Source organism: Myxocyprinus asiaticus, chromosome 17 (assembly GCF_019703515.2).
Source record: "Myxocyprinus asiaticus isolate MX2 ecotype Aquarium Trade chromosome 17, UBuf_Myxa_2, whole genome shotgun sequence".
NCBI lineage: Eukaryota > Metazoa > Chordata > Actinopteri > Cypriniformes > Catostomidae > Myxocyprinus > Myxocyprinus asiaticus.
The window spans coordinates 45,011,746-45,030,224 of NC_059360.1; the positions used below are offsets into that span (position 1 = coordinate 45,011,746).

Genomic DNA, 18,479 nt, shown 5'->3' on the forward strand with positions numbered 1-18,479 from the left:
TCCGTAATCACAGGTGTGGGTGTAAAGCCTGGGCCGGTGTGTTGCCACGGCGGGGAGCCTGGGCATTTCCAGGATCATTGCCAGGTGATGGAGGTGGGGGCGTGGGTCCAGGTCCCTGACACACCACAGGCCGACCCGAAAGAGCAGGGATGTATCGCATTCCTGTGAGTATCCAAGAGGGTACATATCAAGCCTTGGTGGATTCAGGCTGTAATCAGACCTCAATTCACCAATGCTTGGTTCAAGGGGAGGAATTGGGAATAGCACGCCGGGTGAAGGTGAGGTGTGTACATGGGGATGTTCAGGATTATCCTGTAATGCCTGTTACGATCCAATTTCGGGGTCAAAAGCATAGAATAGAGGCGGCGGTTAGTCCTCGCCTCAGCCATCCGCTGATTCTGGGAACAAATTGGCCACCATTTCAGCACGCAATATTGCGGAGGCACTCTTCAAAATTATCTCCTGAGTTGGGATCCTGAAAGAGATCCTAACTGATCAGGGCACCTCGTTTATGTCATGTACACTCCGCGAACTTTACAAATTATTGGGGATTAAATCGATTCACACCAGTGTTTACCATCCTTGGACAGATGGCCTGGTTGAACGTTTTAATCGAACTCTTAAAAACATGATTCGGAAGTTTGTATGAGGACGTGCGAAATTGGGATGGGGTACTCAGCTACGGGAATTTTCACAGGGAAACAAGGTCCTCGTATTATTATCCATGTCGAGCTCTAAATTACTCACCAAGTGGCAAGGGCCCTTTGAGGTCACATGAAGAGTCGGGGAAGTAGACTATAAGGTGAAGCGAACGGATAGAGGCAGAGCACGGCAAATATACCATCTCAATCTCCTAAAACTATGGAGAGAGGTGGTTCCTGTGGCGTTGGCGACGGTCGTTAAGGGGAGGAGCTAGGACTGGAGGTGAATTTAAAAACAGCATTTCAAACCACCCCAGTTCCTTGTGGAGACCACCTCTCACCGTCCCAGGTTGCCAGGTTACAAACAAGCAAACAAGTTTTCCGACGTGTTTTCACCTCTACCCGGTCGCACGAACCTCATAGAACACCACACTGAGATGGCCCCAGGGGTAGTGGTACAGTGCTGGCCCTATCGGCTACTGGAGCACAAAACAAACAAGTGGTCCGAGAAGAACTTAAGGCCATGCTTGATGGGGGTAATCGAGGAGTCCCATATTGACCGGTGCAGCCTAGTGGTCTTGGTCCCGAAAGCCGACGTTTCGATTCGGTTCTGTGTGGATTATAGAAAGGTCAATGCGGTGTCTAAATTTGACGCATACCCAATGTCTCGCATTGACGAACTGCTCGATCAGTTAGGTGCAGCTCGCTTCTATTCGACACTGGACTTGACAAAGGGATACTGGCAGATCCCCTTGACTCCAATGTCCTGGGAAAAAACAGCATTTTCCACTCCGTTTGGCTTACACCAATTTGTAACCCTTCATTTCGGTTTGTTTGGGGCCCCAGCTATGTTCCAGCGACTCATGGACAAAGTCCTCCACCCGCACGCTGCATATGCTTCTGCCTATCTAGATGATATTATAATTTATAGCAATGATTGGCAGCGGCACAGCCAACATCTGAGGGCTGTCCTGAGATCGCTGAGATGGGCGGATCTCACAGCAAACCCGAAGAAGCGTGCAACTGGACAGGTGGAAGTAAAGTATCTGGGCTTCCACTTGGGTCATGGGCAGGTGCGTCCACAAATTTATAAAACAGCAGCGATTGCAGCCTGCCTGAGACCAAAGACCAAAAAGATGTGAGACAGTTCCTGGGGCTGGCTGGCTAATATCATAGGTTTGTACCTAATTATTGGATGTCACCAGCTCGCTGACTGATCTCACTAAATAGGGAGCAACAGATACAGTCCAGTGGACGGAGCTGTGCCAAAAGGCTTTTACACAAATAAAGGCTGAACTCTGTGGCAGGCCACTGTTACATTCTCCTGACTCCTTTGTTGCTGCAGACGGATGCATCGGACAGGGGGCTGGGGGCGGTACTGTCCCAGGTGGTGGAGGGAGAGGTGCGCCCCATGCTGTACATTAGTCGAAAGCTCTCAGTGCGGGAAACGAAATACAGCACAATAGAGAAGGAGTGTCTGGCCATCAAATGGGCGGTCCTCACCCTCCAGTTCGGACCACGCTCCAGTGGCTCCACCGCATGAAGGACACTAAAGCATGGATCACCAGTGGGTATCTGGCACTTCAGCCCTTTAAGTTTGAGGTGGTCCATAGGCCGGGGGCGCAGATGGCTGTGGCTGATTTTCTCTCTCGAAATGGGGTTGGGGGAGTCGGGCGGTGGGGGTATGTGGAAGCGGGGGCATGGTCGAGCACCAATCTCTGGAGAACGAGGCCGGGAGAGGTGAGTGGTAAAGGATTCACACCTGTGTGGGAATTGACTAACAGCTGATTTGTATTGAAGTGAGCAGTGGCGGGGATAAAAGGAGCAGCGTCAGCAGTAGACGGGGAGAGAGCGCTGAACTGAGCACCGATGTGTGTGTGTGTCTGATAATATTTTGAGTGTTAAAAACAATAAAAGTTAATTTGGAACTGACATCACCATCCCCTGCATCCTCTTTCTACTGGTGAACTGGAAAAGTGTTACAATTGTGTGAATATAAGGACAATAGTTATATGGCAAAATTTGTCAACTTTGGCAAATATTTGTAAAACAGCAAGATGCTTATTCGAGTAACAAATTAAGATAATGCTTACTCAAAATGACCACTTCAGAAGAGGGTTAACCATTTTCTATTAATTTTACACATTTGCCACATTTGACATTTAATAACACACACACACACACACACACATATATATATATATATATATATATATATATATATATATATATATATATATATATATATATAATTATCTCCACTGTGACTGGATCAGTCAATGTGAGTCACTTTGAACATTTTTCATAACAAATATTCGCCCCACTTAAGAAAAACTATGTGTTTTATTGGGGCCTTTAGCTCCTGCAACAAGGGGGCTTATTACCCCAAATACTCACTCACATCATTTCACTTATTGGACAGTTATTAACATTTTTTTTATTATTATATAATCACTTTAAACAAAACTGAAAATGATAAATAAGTATTTTGTCTCGAATAAATCTGATAATTTCAGGAATTCTCTTTAGCATCAAATATTTGCAATATAAGTTATGGCTGAGTTCTGGTGTGGCAACGGCAAATTGTTTGGCTGTTTCCTTGCTGATGTCTGGGGATTCTGGCACAGTTGTGGTCCAATTGAGGCTGCATGCTGGGGGACAGGATAAGTGTGGCTGAGTTTTGGCCTCTCTCTGGGGTGGATACAGCTTATATTTGGTAAGTGGCTTTTGGCCCAATTTTGGGTCAAACTCGCAGGCGGAATGCAGCCAGATCCGGGCCAAGATAATATTGCTATCTGGGATTTCCTTAATTACCTTAAATTCAACCTTTAGACATTGCACGCGATGACCTCAAGGATCAGGAAAAAGTCAAGGTACTGAAATATAGCGTCGAAAATATCGTTTGCATAGATAGCCTACTACAGTAATGACAAAAACGATTCTGAAGGCAGCCTTAATATCCCATACTGATTTTGGCTGAAGTTTACATTGGTAACCCATTACAAGAGAGCTCTTTCTTTTAATCAGTTAACTTTCATGCATCGACTTGACGGAAACTCCCACCAGTCATTCGAGTGCAACATTATTTCCTGCAACGATGATGCAAGGTGAAATGAGATGGTGTGTGTGCGTATTAGGAGACGATTAAACTCGTGTTTACAGCATTTGAGTTGAACGAAGGGGCATGAAATAAGGTAATGTAACAGTTTATTTACTATTTGTATGATATATTTTAAAATTCAGTCAAACTAAAAGTGTGCTGGAAAGTTTGGAGGCGTTTGGCGTTTAGTGGAAACCGGTGTAAAACTAGGGGCTCAACTTTATGACTACAAAGTCTCTTTAAGTTTAGCCTTTTTATTGGGTCGTGATTGATAGACTTATCAGTCTTATAGGTTCCATTTGATGTGTTGAGGAAGTTAATCTAGACATGTTTGGTTACTCATCACTATAATATCAACTTTCAGTAGTGCATTCAAACTGTTACAGTTTTAGTCGCTGTACTTTCTAATAAAGTTTAATGTTTGCATTTAAATATTTAATTGGTGCACAATGTTGACCTTACATCCGGCATAGACTGGACGTTCTGTTCTATTCAATTGTGTATCCATTGCTTGAGGGTTGTATTTTCATAATAATACAACATGGTGTTAACCCCAGGATTTTAGATATGAGCACATATTTAAGTCATATATTTGCTCTTAGTGGTGCCTCACAGTGTTTAACAGTAGAGTAAAGGGAAGTTCCGCACTCTTGTTATTCTCTATGGTGACTTGATCTGATTCTGATGGGAAATGGGCAGCATCATAGTTGCCACTGCGTTGACTAACGTATATAGCAAACCTCAGCTCTGTCATATAGGTTTGCTTCATGGATAGTGTTTGCTGCTAAACCCCCTGCAAGAAGCCCAAATTTACTCCCAGAATGCAATAAATAATGTTTACAATGCGAAGAGTATGTTTGATTTGAGATTTCTTCCCTTTAATTGTTCATCATGTAATATATTTGTTTGAAAATCTTGATTTGTGCCACAAGTTAGTTCAAAATTGTGAGCCAACTCACTAATAAACATTTCTATACCTGTTTTAGTAGAATGTTTACCCAAAATTTAAAATCCTGCCATTATTTACTCACCTTCATGTTGTCACAAACCTGTATGACTTTCTTCCGTGGAGCTCAAAAGTAGAAGTGTTGCATAATGTATGGGCCCCTCTTTTTATGTATAATGAAGGTGAAAGGGGACTCCAAATTAGGGCTGAGCGATATATCGAATATTCACCGTATAATCGCTATGATTTTGCTGGCGATACAAAATTAAGCAATATCATGAATATCGCAATGATTTTAAGGCCACCACGTTTCATTAAACCAATTTCACGAATCTTCAGGGCTGCGAAATACACCGATCAGCCACAACATTAAAACCACCTGCCTAATATCATGTAGGTCCCCCTCGTGCCACCAAAACAGCTCTGACCCTTCATGGATTCTACAAGAGCTCTGAAGGTGTCCTGAGGTATCTGGCACCAAGACGTTAGCAGCAGTTCCTTCAAGTCCTGTAAGTTGTGAGGTCAAGCCGCCGTGGAATGGACTTGTTTGTCCAGCACATCCCATAGATGCTCAGTCGGATTGAGATCTGGGGAATTTGGAGGCCAAGTCAACACCTTGAACTCTTTGTCATGTTCCTCAAACCATTCCTGAACAATTTCTGCAGTGTGGCAGGGTGCATTACCTGCTGAAAGAGGCCACTGCCATCAGGAAATATCATTGCCATGAATGGGTGTACGTGGTCTGCAACAATCTTTAGGTAGGTGGTCCGTGTCAAAATAACATCCACATGAATGGCCGGACCCAAGGTTTCCCAGCAGAACATTGCCCAGAGCATCACAGGGAGCCTTTTTCCCATAGTGCATCCTGCTTCCATCTCTTCCCCAGGTAAATGACGCACACGCATACAGCCGTCCACATGATCTAAAAGAAAACGTGATTCATCAAACCTGGTAGGGCTGGGCGATATGACGATATACATCGTGGCAAAGATATAAAATGTCAACCGATAGAGATGTTGCTATATCGTGTATATCGTGATATATAAATATCCATGTGTGCAGCATGGGCTTATCTATTGGTGGGCAGGGCTTAACGTAAGACTGAGAGATTGAAAATTTTTCTGCGCCTGCCAGAGCAAATTTAATGACCTTCATCGCACGTTTGCTGCTTTAAAAGTGTTAAATATTCTTCTCATCTGACACGCAAATGTTTCATGTGACTGTGGTTCGTGCTGTCTCTGGAGCTCCGAAGTGTGAGCAAATCAATCAGGCTTTTCTATATTTGTGCTCCAGAGACAGGAGAGTTCAGAGCGAGATCGCTACTCAATTATATTTGACCCAGATAAACCCGAAATGGAGATAGAAATCTCCACAAAACGGGACGACTCCCAAACAGGTCAAGAAAATTAAGAGGAGCTTGTTATTAAAACGGGTGCGACATCTGTTTCACCACCTCAAAATGAAGCACGCAAAAGAATATTATGAAAACCAAAAGATGAACTCTGCATTAATTCATTATTTATTTTGCAAGAAGTGATGTTTAATTGATTTATTTTCTTCAAGAAGTGTTTATTTTCATTGGATATTTTTTTACTTATGTTTTATTTTCTTTGTCGCATTGCTTTGAGAATTTTTCTTGAGCAAAGTTTATAATAATAATAATAATAACAGTATTGGTCAACAACATTTTAATCTGAAATGTGGCATATTGTTATATTTAGCATTTTGGTAAGGTTGATTTTCATCTATTTATTTATTACCTTTGACATTGTATGTCTTGTTCCAAATAAAGAGGAAGTAGTTTTAAATTATAAAGTATTTAATTCTGACTGGAGTAAAAATTAATTTTCCAGAAAACTTTTGCTATATCGTGATTATATATCGTTGTCGTGATATACAATTACTCATATCGTGATATAAGGTTTTGGTCATATTGCCCACCCCTAAGACCAGGCCACCTTCTTCCATTGCTCCATGGTCCAGTTCTGACACACACGTGCCCATTGTAGGTGCTTTTGGCGGTGGACAGGGGTCGGCATGGGCGCTCTGACCGGTCTGGGGCTACACAGCCCCAAACACAGCAAGCTGCGATGCACTGTGTGTTCTGACACCTTTCTATCATGGCCAGCATTAAGTTTTACAGCAATTTGTGCTACAGTAGCTCTTCTGTGGAATCGGACCAGATGGGCTAGCCTTCACTCCCCACACACATCAATGAGCCTTGGGCACCCATGACCCTGTCGCCGGTTCACCGGTTGTCCTTCCTTGGGCCACTTTTGGTAGGTACTAACCACTGCATACTGGGAACACCCCACAAGACCTGCCATTTTGGAGATGCTCTGACCCAGTCATCTAGCCATCACAATTTGGCCCATGTCAAAGTTGCTCAGATCCTTGCGCTTGCCTATTTTTCCTGCTTCCAACACATAATATTCAAGAATTGACTGTTCACTTGCTGCCTAATGTTCCCACGTCTATCTGTCAGTGGATTACCAGCTTTCTGACAGACAGGCAGCAGCTTGTGAGACAGGGGAAATTCACTTCCAGCAACTGTACAATCAGCACTGGTGCCCCCCAGGGATGTGTGCTCTCCCCACTACTCTTCTCCCTCTACAAAGGACCCCTCTGTCAAGCTCCTGAAGTTTGCAGACGACACCACTGTCATCGGCCTCATCCGAGATGACGATGAGTTTGCAAACAGAAGGGAGGTTGAACAGCTGGCTGTCTAGTGCAGTCAAAACAACCTTGAGCTGAACACGCTCAAAACGGTGGAGATGATTGTGGACCTTAGGAGGAACCCCCCAACACTGTCCCCCCTCACCATTCTAAACAGCACTGTGGCAGCAGTGGAGTCATTCAGGTTCCTGGGCACTACCATCTCACATGACCTGAAGTGGGAGACCCACATTGACTCCATTGTGAAAAAGGCCCAGCAGAGGTTGTACTTCCTTCACCAGCTGAGATAGTTCAACCTGACACAGGTGCTGCTGATACAGTTCTACTCAGCAGTCACTGAGTCTGTCCTCTGCACTTCAATAACTGTCTGGTTTGGTTCAGCTATGAAATCAGACATCAAAAGACTACAAATGACAGTTCGGACTGCTGAGAGGATTATTGGTTGCCCCCTGCCACCCCTTCAAGAACTGTACACTTCCAGAGTGAGGAAAAAGGCTGGAAAAATCACTCTGGACTCCACTCACCCAGCCCACTACCTTTTTGAACTGTTGCCCTCTGGCCGACGCTTCAGAGCTCTGAGCACCAGAATCGTCAGGCACAGGAACAGTTTTTTCCCCTCAGGTTATCCATCTCATGAACAGTTAAAACTGCCCCTTTGAGCAATAATTAATGTGTAATACACAGCTTAGTCTTTTTATATTATCCAACACATCCAACCTCTTCTGCCATTTCATTCCCTTGCACTGTACATAACCGATTTGCATTTAGATTTGCACTACCTGTGTGTGTGTATGTGTGTATGTATATATATTCATATGTGTATATATGTGTGTATATATGTGTGTGTATATATATGTATGTGTGTGTGTGTGTGTGTGTGTGTGTGTGTGTGTGTGTGTATATATATATATATATATATATATATATATATATATATATATATATATATATATATATATATATATATACACTATATTGCCAAAAGTATTCGCTCACCCATCCAAATAATTGAATTCAGGTGTTCCAATCACTTCCATGGCCACAGGTGTATAAAATGAAGCACCTAGGCATGCAGACTGCTTCTACAAACATTTGTGAAAGAATGGGCCGCTCTCAGGAGCTCAGTGAATTCCAGCGTGGTACTGTGATAGGATGCCACCTGTGCAACAAGTCCAGTCCTGAAATTTCCTCGCTACTAAATATTCCACAGTCAACTGTCAGTGGCATTATAAAAAAGTGGAAGCGATTGGGAATGACAGCAACTCAGCCACGAAGTGGTAGGCCACGTAAAATGACAGAGCGGGGTCAGCGGATGCTGAGGCGCATAGTGCGCAGAGGTCGCCAACTTTCTGCAGAGTCAATCACTACAGACCTCCAAAGTTCATGTGGCCTTCAGATTAGCTCAAGAACAGTGCGTAGAGAGCTTCATGGAATGGGTTTCCATGGCCGAGCAGCTGCATCCAAGCCATACATCACCAAGTGCAATGCAAAGCGTCGGATGCAGTGGTGTAAAGCACGCCGCCACTGGACTCTAGAGCAGTGGAGACGCGTTCTCTGGAGTGACGAATCACGCTTCTCCATCTGGCAATCTGATGGACGAGTCTGGGTTTGGCGGTTAACAGGAGAACGGTACTTGTCTGACTGCATTGTGCCAACTGTGAAGTTTGGTGGAGGAGGGATTATGGTGTGGGGTTGTTTTTCAGGAGCTGGGCTTGGCCCCTTAGTTCCAGTGAAAGGAACTCTGAATGCTTCAGCATACCAAGAGATTTTGGACAATTCCATGCTCCCAACTTTGTGGGAACAGTTGGGGATGGCCCCTTCCTGTTCCAACATGACTGCACACCAGTGCACAAAGCAAGGTCCATAAAGACATGGATGAGCGAGTTTGGTGTGGAAGAACTTGACTGGCCTGCCCAGAGTCCTGACCTCAACCCGATAGAGCACCTTTGGGATAAATTTGAGCGAAGACTGTGAGCCAGGCCTTCTCGTCCAACATCAGTGTCTGACCTCACAAATGCGCTTCTGGAAGAATGGTCAAAAATTCCCATAAACACACTCCTAAACCTTGTGGAAAGCCTTCCCATAATAGTTGAAGCTGTTATAGCTGCAAAGGGTGGGCCGACATCGTATTAAACCCTATGGATTAAGAATGGGATGTCACTTAAGTTCATATGCGTCTAAAGGCAGGTGAGCGAATACTTTTGGCAATATAGTGTATATTGTGTATTCAATATATACTTTTTTCAATATTTATCTATTTTTTACTCAATTTTAATTATTTTTTAAAAGTCTTGTTGCTGTTTTTGTATTGTTGTGTACTGGAAGCTCCTGTCACCAAGACAAATTCCTTGTATGTGTAAGCGTACTTGGCAATAAAGCTCATTCTGATTCTGATTCTAATATATCCCACTCCTTGACAGGTGCCATTGTAACGAGATAATAAATGTTATTCACTTCACCTGTCAGTGGTTTTCATGTTGTGGCTGATCAGTGTATGTTAATATGTGATTATTAAAACACGTACAGAATCGCAGAAATGTAGATGGCAGCGTTTTATCAGATTTGAAATGTGGAACATTATAAACTGTCAAATACACATTCAGTCAAAATAAAGGCTTCAGGTGAAGAAAATATGACAGAATTACTATTGTATAAAACAAATAATCCTCAAAATAAAAATAATTCAGTGTTATATTATAATAAACTTGACAGGGTCCCATAATAATTCAGTAGGATTTTATTATTGTATTCAAATAAGCGAGTTAAGTTGTAGTTTTTGCACACCCTGTTAATTCACCAAAAAAAATTAATAAAACAATATGTAAGTAAATATTGCTTTTTATCACTATGTATTGTTGTATTTTGCTGCATATAAATGAAAATTATTAAATATCATTCTTCCTTGTGTTCATTTAATGAAACACTGTCGAAAACACGCCTTCATTATTTTTAACAATGGTTACAATAATGTTTCCTCTAATTTAAAAATTTGTTTTGATTTAGGCCATTTCAGAGCAAATACATAATTATCATATAAATATCGTCAATACGTCAATATCATCAATATGCTGAAAAATACAGTATATCACGCAACCCTAGTGCAAAAAAATGAAAATAAAACAAACACCATAAAAGTAGTCCATATGACTTGTACCTTTATATTTCAAGTTTTTTGAATTCGTATGATTTCTTTGTATCAAATATGTCGATGTTAGATTTGTCGCATTTGGTTTGATATCAATGCAACATGACCATCAATAAACAACGTTAATAAAGTCAACCCTGAAATTAACATTGGAGTGCCAAGATTTTCAGTGAACAAACTTTTGCTTTGTTCACTGAAAGAAAGAATTCACCCAGGTTTGGATCAAAATAGTGAGTGGATAAAGACAGAATCTTTCTTTTTAGTGAATTTTCCTTTTAATCTTCATTCCCCAGGAGAAATGAAGGACAGGCTGGTTGAACTGGGAGGTGTTACCAAAGTCATCCAAGAGGAAGACCCAGTAGATAACAGCGAAGATGTGGACAATGGTGAACTTGAACAGCACGCAGTGGTGTTTCAGGGTGAAGACATCATTGAGCACACCTTCAGAGAAGCCCAATCCATCCAGAAAGAAATCACCCAGCTCAGGATTGAGGTAAAGAGACTGGGCAAAGAAAACGCTCGCTTTCTCACCTCAGTCAGACGCTTCAGCATCATCAAACGCGACTCTAACACGATTGCAAAGAGCATCAAAACAAAAGGGGAGAACCTGTATGCTCGCATACAGAAGATGTCTGCACTTTGTAAAGAGTTTGAGGAGAAACATGGACCCCAATCGACTTTGGTCCGCATGATACGTGGCCAGCTAGTCTCAATAACGGGCTCGTTTCACGAGGCTATGAACGAATACAACAAGGCTGAAATGGTGCAGAGGGACAACTGCAAGACTCGCATCCAAAGGCAAGCGGAGATCATGGGTAAAGAGGTGACTGGAGACCAAGTTGAAGACATGATCGAGACAGGCAAGTGGAATGTCTTCTCAGACGACTTGCTCATGGATGGGCAAACCGCTCGCTCAGCGCTCAATGAGATCGAGAATCGCCACAAGGAGCTTCTGGAGTTGGAGAGTCGCATCAGAGACATCCATGATCTGTTTTTCCAGTTGGCTTTGCTGGTGGAGGAACAGGGGCCCATGGTGGACAACATTGTGGCTAATGTGTGTGCCACTGTGGACTTTGTGGCCAAAGCGACATCTGAGATAGATATTGCTGTGAAATACCAGAAGAAAAACCCTTGTCGACGGCTCTTCTGTTGCTGTTTTCCATGTTGCAATAAGTGATTTCATTGTTCATGCCATGCTTTTCCAATTTACATGCGTTTACACAAGCCGTAGCATATTAAACGAACAACAGTCTTATGTCCGTGCGCAACCCAAACTCATGCTAGTGTTAAAGGAATGTTCACCCAAAAATGGAAATTCTGTCATCATGTCGTTCAAAACATTTTCCCCTTCTGTGGAGCACCAAAGGATATCTTGATCACAGTGTTAGCCTCAGTCACCACTTACTTGTATTGCATTTCTTTATACGCAGTACAATGCAAGTGAATGGTGAACACTTCTTTCTTTCAGAATTACATGATGATAGAATTTACATTTTTGGGCAAACTGTACCTTTTAACCAAAAGTCATGTGATTTACAGTGGCCTATGTTAACCTGTACTCTCATTCAATATTAAGGGGTATTTCATAACCCATGGCCCAGTGCCCTTCCCTCATTGGGTGTCACTGAAATGTTTTGTGTCTTAACCACAGAAGCTGCAATGCAGATGAGTCAGTCATGCTGCAATCTTGCTACTGTTTTTTTACTGCGAGTGTCACAGGACATTTACTTGATGTGTAAAAGATATTAAACCGGAAACCATAAGCGAAAAGTGTTTTTACACCCATGTACAGTGCACAAGCAAATATTATACAGAATTATGTTTTATTTACTATTTTAAAGTACATTTGAGAAGGATCTTATGTGTGGTTTGTTGTATTAATTTAATAAATATTTTTATCTTTCAGTGTTGCATTGCTATGCTTGTTTGAACATTTTATGGTCTTGTTTTATCCATTTTTTTCTGGGTTAAGTGAATATTCACTCAAAAATAAAAAATTCACTTTCCGTATAACACAAAAGAAGATACCAGTTAGTCAGAATGTTAGCCTCAGTCACCGTTCACTTTCATTGTCTGAAAAAAAGATGCAGCAGTGAAAGTAAAAGGTGACTGAGGCTGTCGGTTCCTCCTAACATCTCCTTTTGTGTTTCACAGAAAAAGAAAGTCATGGGTTTTAAACAACATGAGGGTGAGTAAATAATGACAATTTTCATTTTTGGGTGAACTGTCCGTTTAAGCTTTCCTCTTCTGATTCTTTCATTAGATCATTTATGCAATACATCCTATTGAAACAATGTAGGTTTCAAAAGACTGAAAGTTAGTTTCTTCTGCAATGTGTCTTGCAAAAGGTGTTGTGTAAAAGTGAGCCTTTAGCTTGAAGTGGTGGTTGGAAAATAACGTCCTATAATGCCACTCATTTAATCTGACACAGCATGTGGTGAATTAGGGTTTTCGGGGACATTCGGTAATGTGGGACACCTAAACTCTGATATGTACATTTATTGCTCCATCACACAAAAGTCTATGTTTACATTACCGTATTCTAGCTGGTTTGACTTGATGAGTTTGCACTTGTTGTTCTGACGTGTTGGAGTGACAATCACAGTAAATTGCATTAAAGTTGTAATTGTACAAAATATCCCAGTTTACCCTAAATGTACCCTGAAAAGTGCACTGGCTGCAAAAGTGGATAATAAAAATTAATATTTAGTTTTTCATAAGAGAAATGTATTTACATGGTTTTGGAACCATCTATTTCAAAGTTTACTTTTTTTTTACCATCATGTTTGAGGGATTTGTAACTGACACTGAAGATGTGTTGCCATTTTTCACCTGTAGATGTCAGTATTGTGCTTTTTATAAGACTCATAAGACAGGTGGCTGTTGCATCAAGGTTAGGTAACTGAAATCAATTATTAAGCTATACATTGCTCAGAAGTGATTAAATTAAGTACATTTAGTACGAGATATGGTATAAGGTATTTGTGGATTTGTAGGCAAACATGTTGTGGCTTAATCTTTACCTAGTGTACTTAATACAGCATTTACTTATTGTTCATTTATGAAAATACAAATCATTAATTCATGTTAGTTCATAATGCATTAACTAATGTTAACATATACAACTTGTAATTTTAAAAACGTATTAGCAGATGTTGAAATTAACGTTAACCCAGATGAATAACTGATTAAAATGTATTGTTCATTGTTAGTTCATGTTAACTAATACTAGTGAACTAATGTAAATGAATTCAACCTATATTGATTTCCACCAAAAAAAGAATAATAATAATAATAATTTCGAAATCGTTGTTAAAATAAATTACAATGGAAATGAATGGGGCCAGTCTACAAACATCAAAATACACCTTTTCAAAAGTATAGCCGGGTCACTCTCAAAAAATGTTGACTTTCCGACTTACAAGGTATTAAAATTTCCGATTCAGTTCAGTTCCGTTTTCGCCCGTAAAACCTAAGGGTAAACATGTATTAACATCTTGCCATTATATTTATTCATAAAGGACAATTTGTCTGTTGTTCTTTATTTTATTATTTTATTTCGTTTCATGAAGCAAGGGTTGTAACAGTGACAAATTCTCTTAAAAGATTAATTTTCTAAGATGGCATCACAAAACATACACAGAGTTGGGAAGGTTACTTTTAAAAACTATTCCACTACAGATTACAGATTACATGCTGTAAAATGTCATTTGTAATGTATTCCGTTGGATTACTTAAGGTCAGTAATGTAATCTAAATCCGTTGGATTACTTCTTCAGCACTTTTTAAATATTGGATGATTTTACAAGTAAATAAAGTAAGAAAATACATTTCAATGTAAAAATACATTCTCTGAAAAAAGCCTAAATATGTATGCAGTTTTGCTACTCAAGTAAATGTATCTTGTTTTAAGGATTTTTAGATATTTTTTTACAGGAAAACAACATTTAAATTCGCATTAAGAATAAAATCTTTGCCCTTATATCAAAGGTCTTACTAGAGAAAAAAGGTTATGCTCCAATGTGCATTTTCTTCATAGAATTCATTATAAAATATAATCGCACCTGATAACAGATGCATGTAAAGACAGGAAATAGCATTTTAGCTTAGCATAAAGCTAAATGTGCACATGACAGTTTACACAAGGTTAACTATTTTTGCTGCTCCAAACTTCAAAACCCCACAGAGTGTTCACAACCACATCTTTTTCTGATCGTATGTGGATTCTGTTCATAGAATGAGGCAGAAAATATATTATTTGTATATTAATATATTATTTCTGTATGATAATAAAGACTACATTGGTTAGCATTTCTTGTAAAAAATGCCCTAACTGCATAAAAAACATTGACAAGGCTATGTAATCGTGTATTTATTGGATTTATGTTTCATCTGTCAAAGTGTATCTAACTGTATTTTGATAAGCTGTAGAAACAAGATCTAGCTACTCTATTAAGCTCATATGAATGAAACAAATCGTCAAATCATAAGACAGTGATTCACTGCTGTTCAAAAGCTCCTCCTATATGGATAAATGTTTTCCAACTGAATAGACTAAATATTAAATGAAACAAATTCTTCAAAAAAAAGTAATTCTTCAGTAATCAAAATACTTTTTGAATGTAGCTATTCTGATTACCAACGATTTAAATTGTAACTGTAGTGCACTAATGCTTGACCTGAGATAACAAAATAAGTAAAAAATAAATAAATCCATAAATAACTTGAAATGTCATAGAAGTGGTGTACCAGATGAAGGGGACAAGGGTGTTTTTCATTCAAATATATATTTGAAAAAATATGCATAACAGTATAGTGTCAAACCATTTCATATTATTTAATAAAAGGTTAGATTATAAAATGATGACTTTTAAAATGGGTTTCTTGACTATTTGAAATCTTTTTCATGACTAAAAAGGGACTTAAGGGACATGTTTATCACCATATTTTAATACTGACCTAGCCATAAGACTTAAATATTATGTGTTAACATGATTTTAGTGTGATAAAATTGTTTATTAACCATTTATGTGTAAAGTTATATCCAATAATACAACTCCATTGTCATGACAACAAAACCTTGTAATCCTTTAATGGATTATATATTTTTTTACACTAAAATCATGTGTACACGTATAATGTCTTGTGGTTATACTTTTGAAACTGTGTATTTTAAAGTTTATGGACTGGCCTCTTTTAACCATGATTTTTAAATTAAAGAGGGATCAGTCTAAAAAACGTTTGTGGTATAATCAGCATTATGCCACAAATGCTTTTGATTGTGCTTAACCTGTATTGAACACTGAACATTCCTTTAATGCAACTGTTTGGTGTGTTCTCTCCAGTTATTAAGCTTGATTGCATTCAAAGTCTGAGACCACACTGAAAATCTGCCATTTAAAATCCATTTTAAGTCTAAAAATAAAAAAAAGTTTTAGGATTTTATCACATAAAATGAGGAAGTATTTAAGATTCTGCATTTCTATTGGTCACCAATCAAATTAACCATGTTAACTTATTTTTACAGACGGTCAGATTTCCTTGCTTCCTTTGAAGCACACACAATTTTCTTCTGAACATTCTCAAATCATGCTAGATAACATGATCATCAGGTTCTGCTGTTGAGCTTGAGTGCATGCTGTCATTAAAGCAAAGTTGGGACATACCAAATACTATGACATTCTAAAATTCATGTACATTTTGTAATTAAACTTTTCACTCAAATCTGTATGCTGATAATGTAATTTGTAATGATACCTTTTATCATTAAATTTTAAAAAGCAAAAGATAAGCATTATCAATATTGGTCTCAGACTCCACTCTTTAATTTTTAAGGCAGTCTGCACACTGTGTACTCTCCCCAATCTCTTTCTCCCTCTCTCTCTCTGTCACCCATTTAGACTCTCCTTCTCTCGCTCATCTCCTCCTCACACAGGCAGTATTGCTGACAAGGAAACAGGCTGTTGTTCCACGGCTAAAGTTTTGAGATTTGCATGGTTCTGTTTTATACCTTTCCTTATTGTTTAGTATTACCAAAAACAAACCAGAAAACAGGACATCTCTTCAGTTGGATCTCTGTTCTGGCTTTGTTCCACTATGGATAGCTGTGTCCTCTTCTTCTCACTTTCAAATGACCTTTTAATGACAGACTGTAGAGGAGTATTTGAATGAACTTTCAAAGCCTAGACAATGTGTTAACTGTGCAAACACTAGGAGTGACAATTCTTTAGGATGGGAATCTTAAACAAGCCCAGAAGTCTGAAGATAATGGCCATGGTGAGATCTTCATTACAGAAAGTGATGCTTTTTCTACAGCATGTCCAACGAATGGCTGTCACATCATCACGATACCAGAAACTGTGCAAGGTAAAAAATAAGTAAATTAAAAAAAAACTCTTTTGTATCAAATAACTTTCTTCACTCTAAGAATTTTTGTTTAGAACTGTTTTCAAAGTATATGTGTGGGGTCACAAATTTTCATTGTTGTTTTAGGGTTTTTTTGTACAGTAGTACCTAAAAAGAAAATAAAGTACATTAACCAAGCTTTGCCTTTTGCTTGCTCACTGAGGGCTTCAAGACAAAAAAATCTGGCATGATTATCAAAGAAGCTGTTCACTGGGGACTTTATTAACTTTATTAGATTAGAGACATTACTATGATTTTCTGTAAAGCTGCTTTGAAACAATAGCCCCTTTCACATATGCAACCAGGTAAATTACAGGAAAATCGTTGGGTTGCCTTTACTGGTAAATGTACCACATGTGCTGTTTTCACACACCATCAAATGGACATTTATAGGTACTTATGATGGAACTTCTCATTAAAGGAAAACTGCCAGAGCATAATTTACCAGTATTTTCAAAAAGTTGTGTTCACACATGACCTCAAACATGAAAATGGCAGTAAATTTTTGGGGAAAATGCTGTGTGTGTGAAAGGGGCTGATGTTTATTGTGTAAAGCACTATACAAATAAAAATCAAATTATCAGAAATTTGGGAAGCAATAATGTGAAAGCTATTACAGCTTTAACAGGGTACCCTATAACCACTTTGAGAATCCAATTTATTGATAACACAACCACATTCCTGTGCAACATTTAAAACTTGTGCGTCTACTAGAAATGGGGTCCACGAGGACATGTGCCCACTGGATCTTAAATACAACGCCTTAACCACTCAGCCTTTGAAAAAAAAAAAAAAAAAAAAAATTACAGACCCCTTTGTTTTTAACAGGGTACCCCAGAACCACTTTATGAACCCAATTCTTTGATAATGCAGCCACAGTTCTATGTTCCTATTTAAAACTGGTGGAACTCTATCAGAGATGGGGTTTGAACCCACAAGGACATGTGACCATTGGATCTTAAGGCCCACATCTTAAACACTCAGCCATCCTGGTCACTTAGTAGTCTGTTAGATACATTTTTTCTTAACAGGGTACCTTTGTACCAATTTGAGAGAGTTGTTTGTTTTTTGTTGATAACCACATTTCCTGAGTAGTGTAATTGCAATCCATTCAAATTGGTGTGATTCTATCAGGAGTGGGGGGTCAAATCCACAAGGACATACATCTATTCAATTTTAAGTCCAATGCTTTAACCACTCAGCCATCCTGGTCACTTATGTGTGTGTCAGCCCCTTTGTTTCTTTACAGGATACTTTAGTATCACTTTAAGAGATTAGTTAGTTTTTTGTTGATAACCACATTTACCATTGCTTCTAAGAAGTACATCTAAAAGTACAGTGATTCTACCAGGAGTGGGGTTCAAACCCACAAGAACCTGTGTCTATTAGATCTTAAGTTCAACACCTTAACCACTCTGCCATCTGGGTCTTTGACTAAGACTGCTGATCCCTTTGTTTCTTAACAGGGTACCTTCGTACCACGTTTTGAAAGAATTTCTCTTTTTGTTAATGACCACATTTAACATTGTTACTCAGAAGTAGCATAATGCTAATCTTAAACTACTG

The 18,479-nt window shown here is 39.3% G+C and overlaps 2 protein-coding genes across 11 annotated transcripts in view; both read left to right on the forward strand.

Annotated features, from left to right (window-relative positions):
- Positions 1-3,667: 3,667 nt before the first annotated feature.
- On the forward strand, positions 3,668-12,413 carry LOC127454755 (syntaxin-11-like). Its single transcript, XM_051722141.1, has 2 exons — positions 3,668-3,835; positions 10,802-12,413. The coding sequence occupies exon 2, from the start codon at positions 10,807-10,809 to the stop codon at positions 11,683-11,685; it is 879 nt and encodes a 292-aa protein (XP_051578101.1). The 5' UTR covers positions 3,668-3,835; positions 10,802-10,806; the 3' UTR covers positions 11,686-12,413.
- A 147-nt stretch (positions 12,414-12,560) lies between these two features.
- The window catches only part of LOC127454753 (utrophin-like), a 42,493-nt gene continuing 36,574 nt past the window's right edge, over positions 12,561-18,479 (forward strand). For all 10 annotated transcript variants that reach the window (XR_007899598.1, XR_007899600.1, XR_007899599.1 and 7 more), the window contains exon 1: positions 12,561-16,874. Coding sequence is in view for 6 of the 10 variants with exons in the window: in XM_051722133.1 (XP_051578093.1) it covers positions 16,740-16,874 (135 nt within the window). In the remaining 4 variants the exon portion in view is untranslated. The remainder of the gene's footprint in view (positions 16,875-18,479) is intronic.

Coding starts and splice junctions, on each gene's coding strand:
- LOC127454755 (XM_051722141.1), top strand. CDS start 10,807: ATGAAGGACAGGCTGGTTGAACTGGGAGGTGTTACCAAAGTCATCCAA.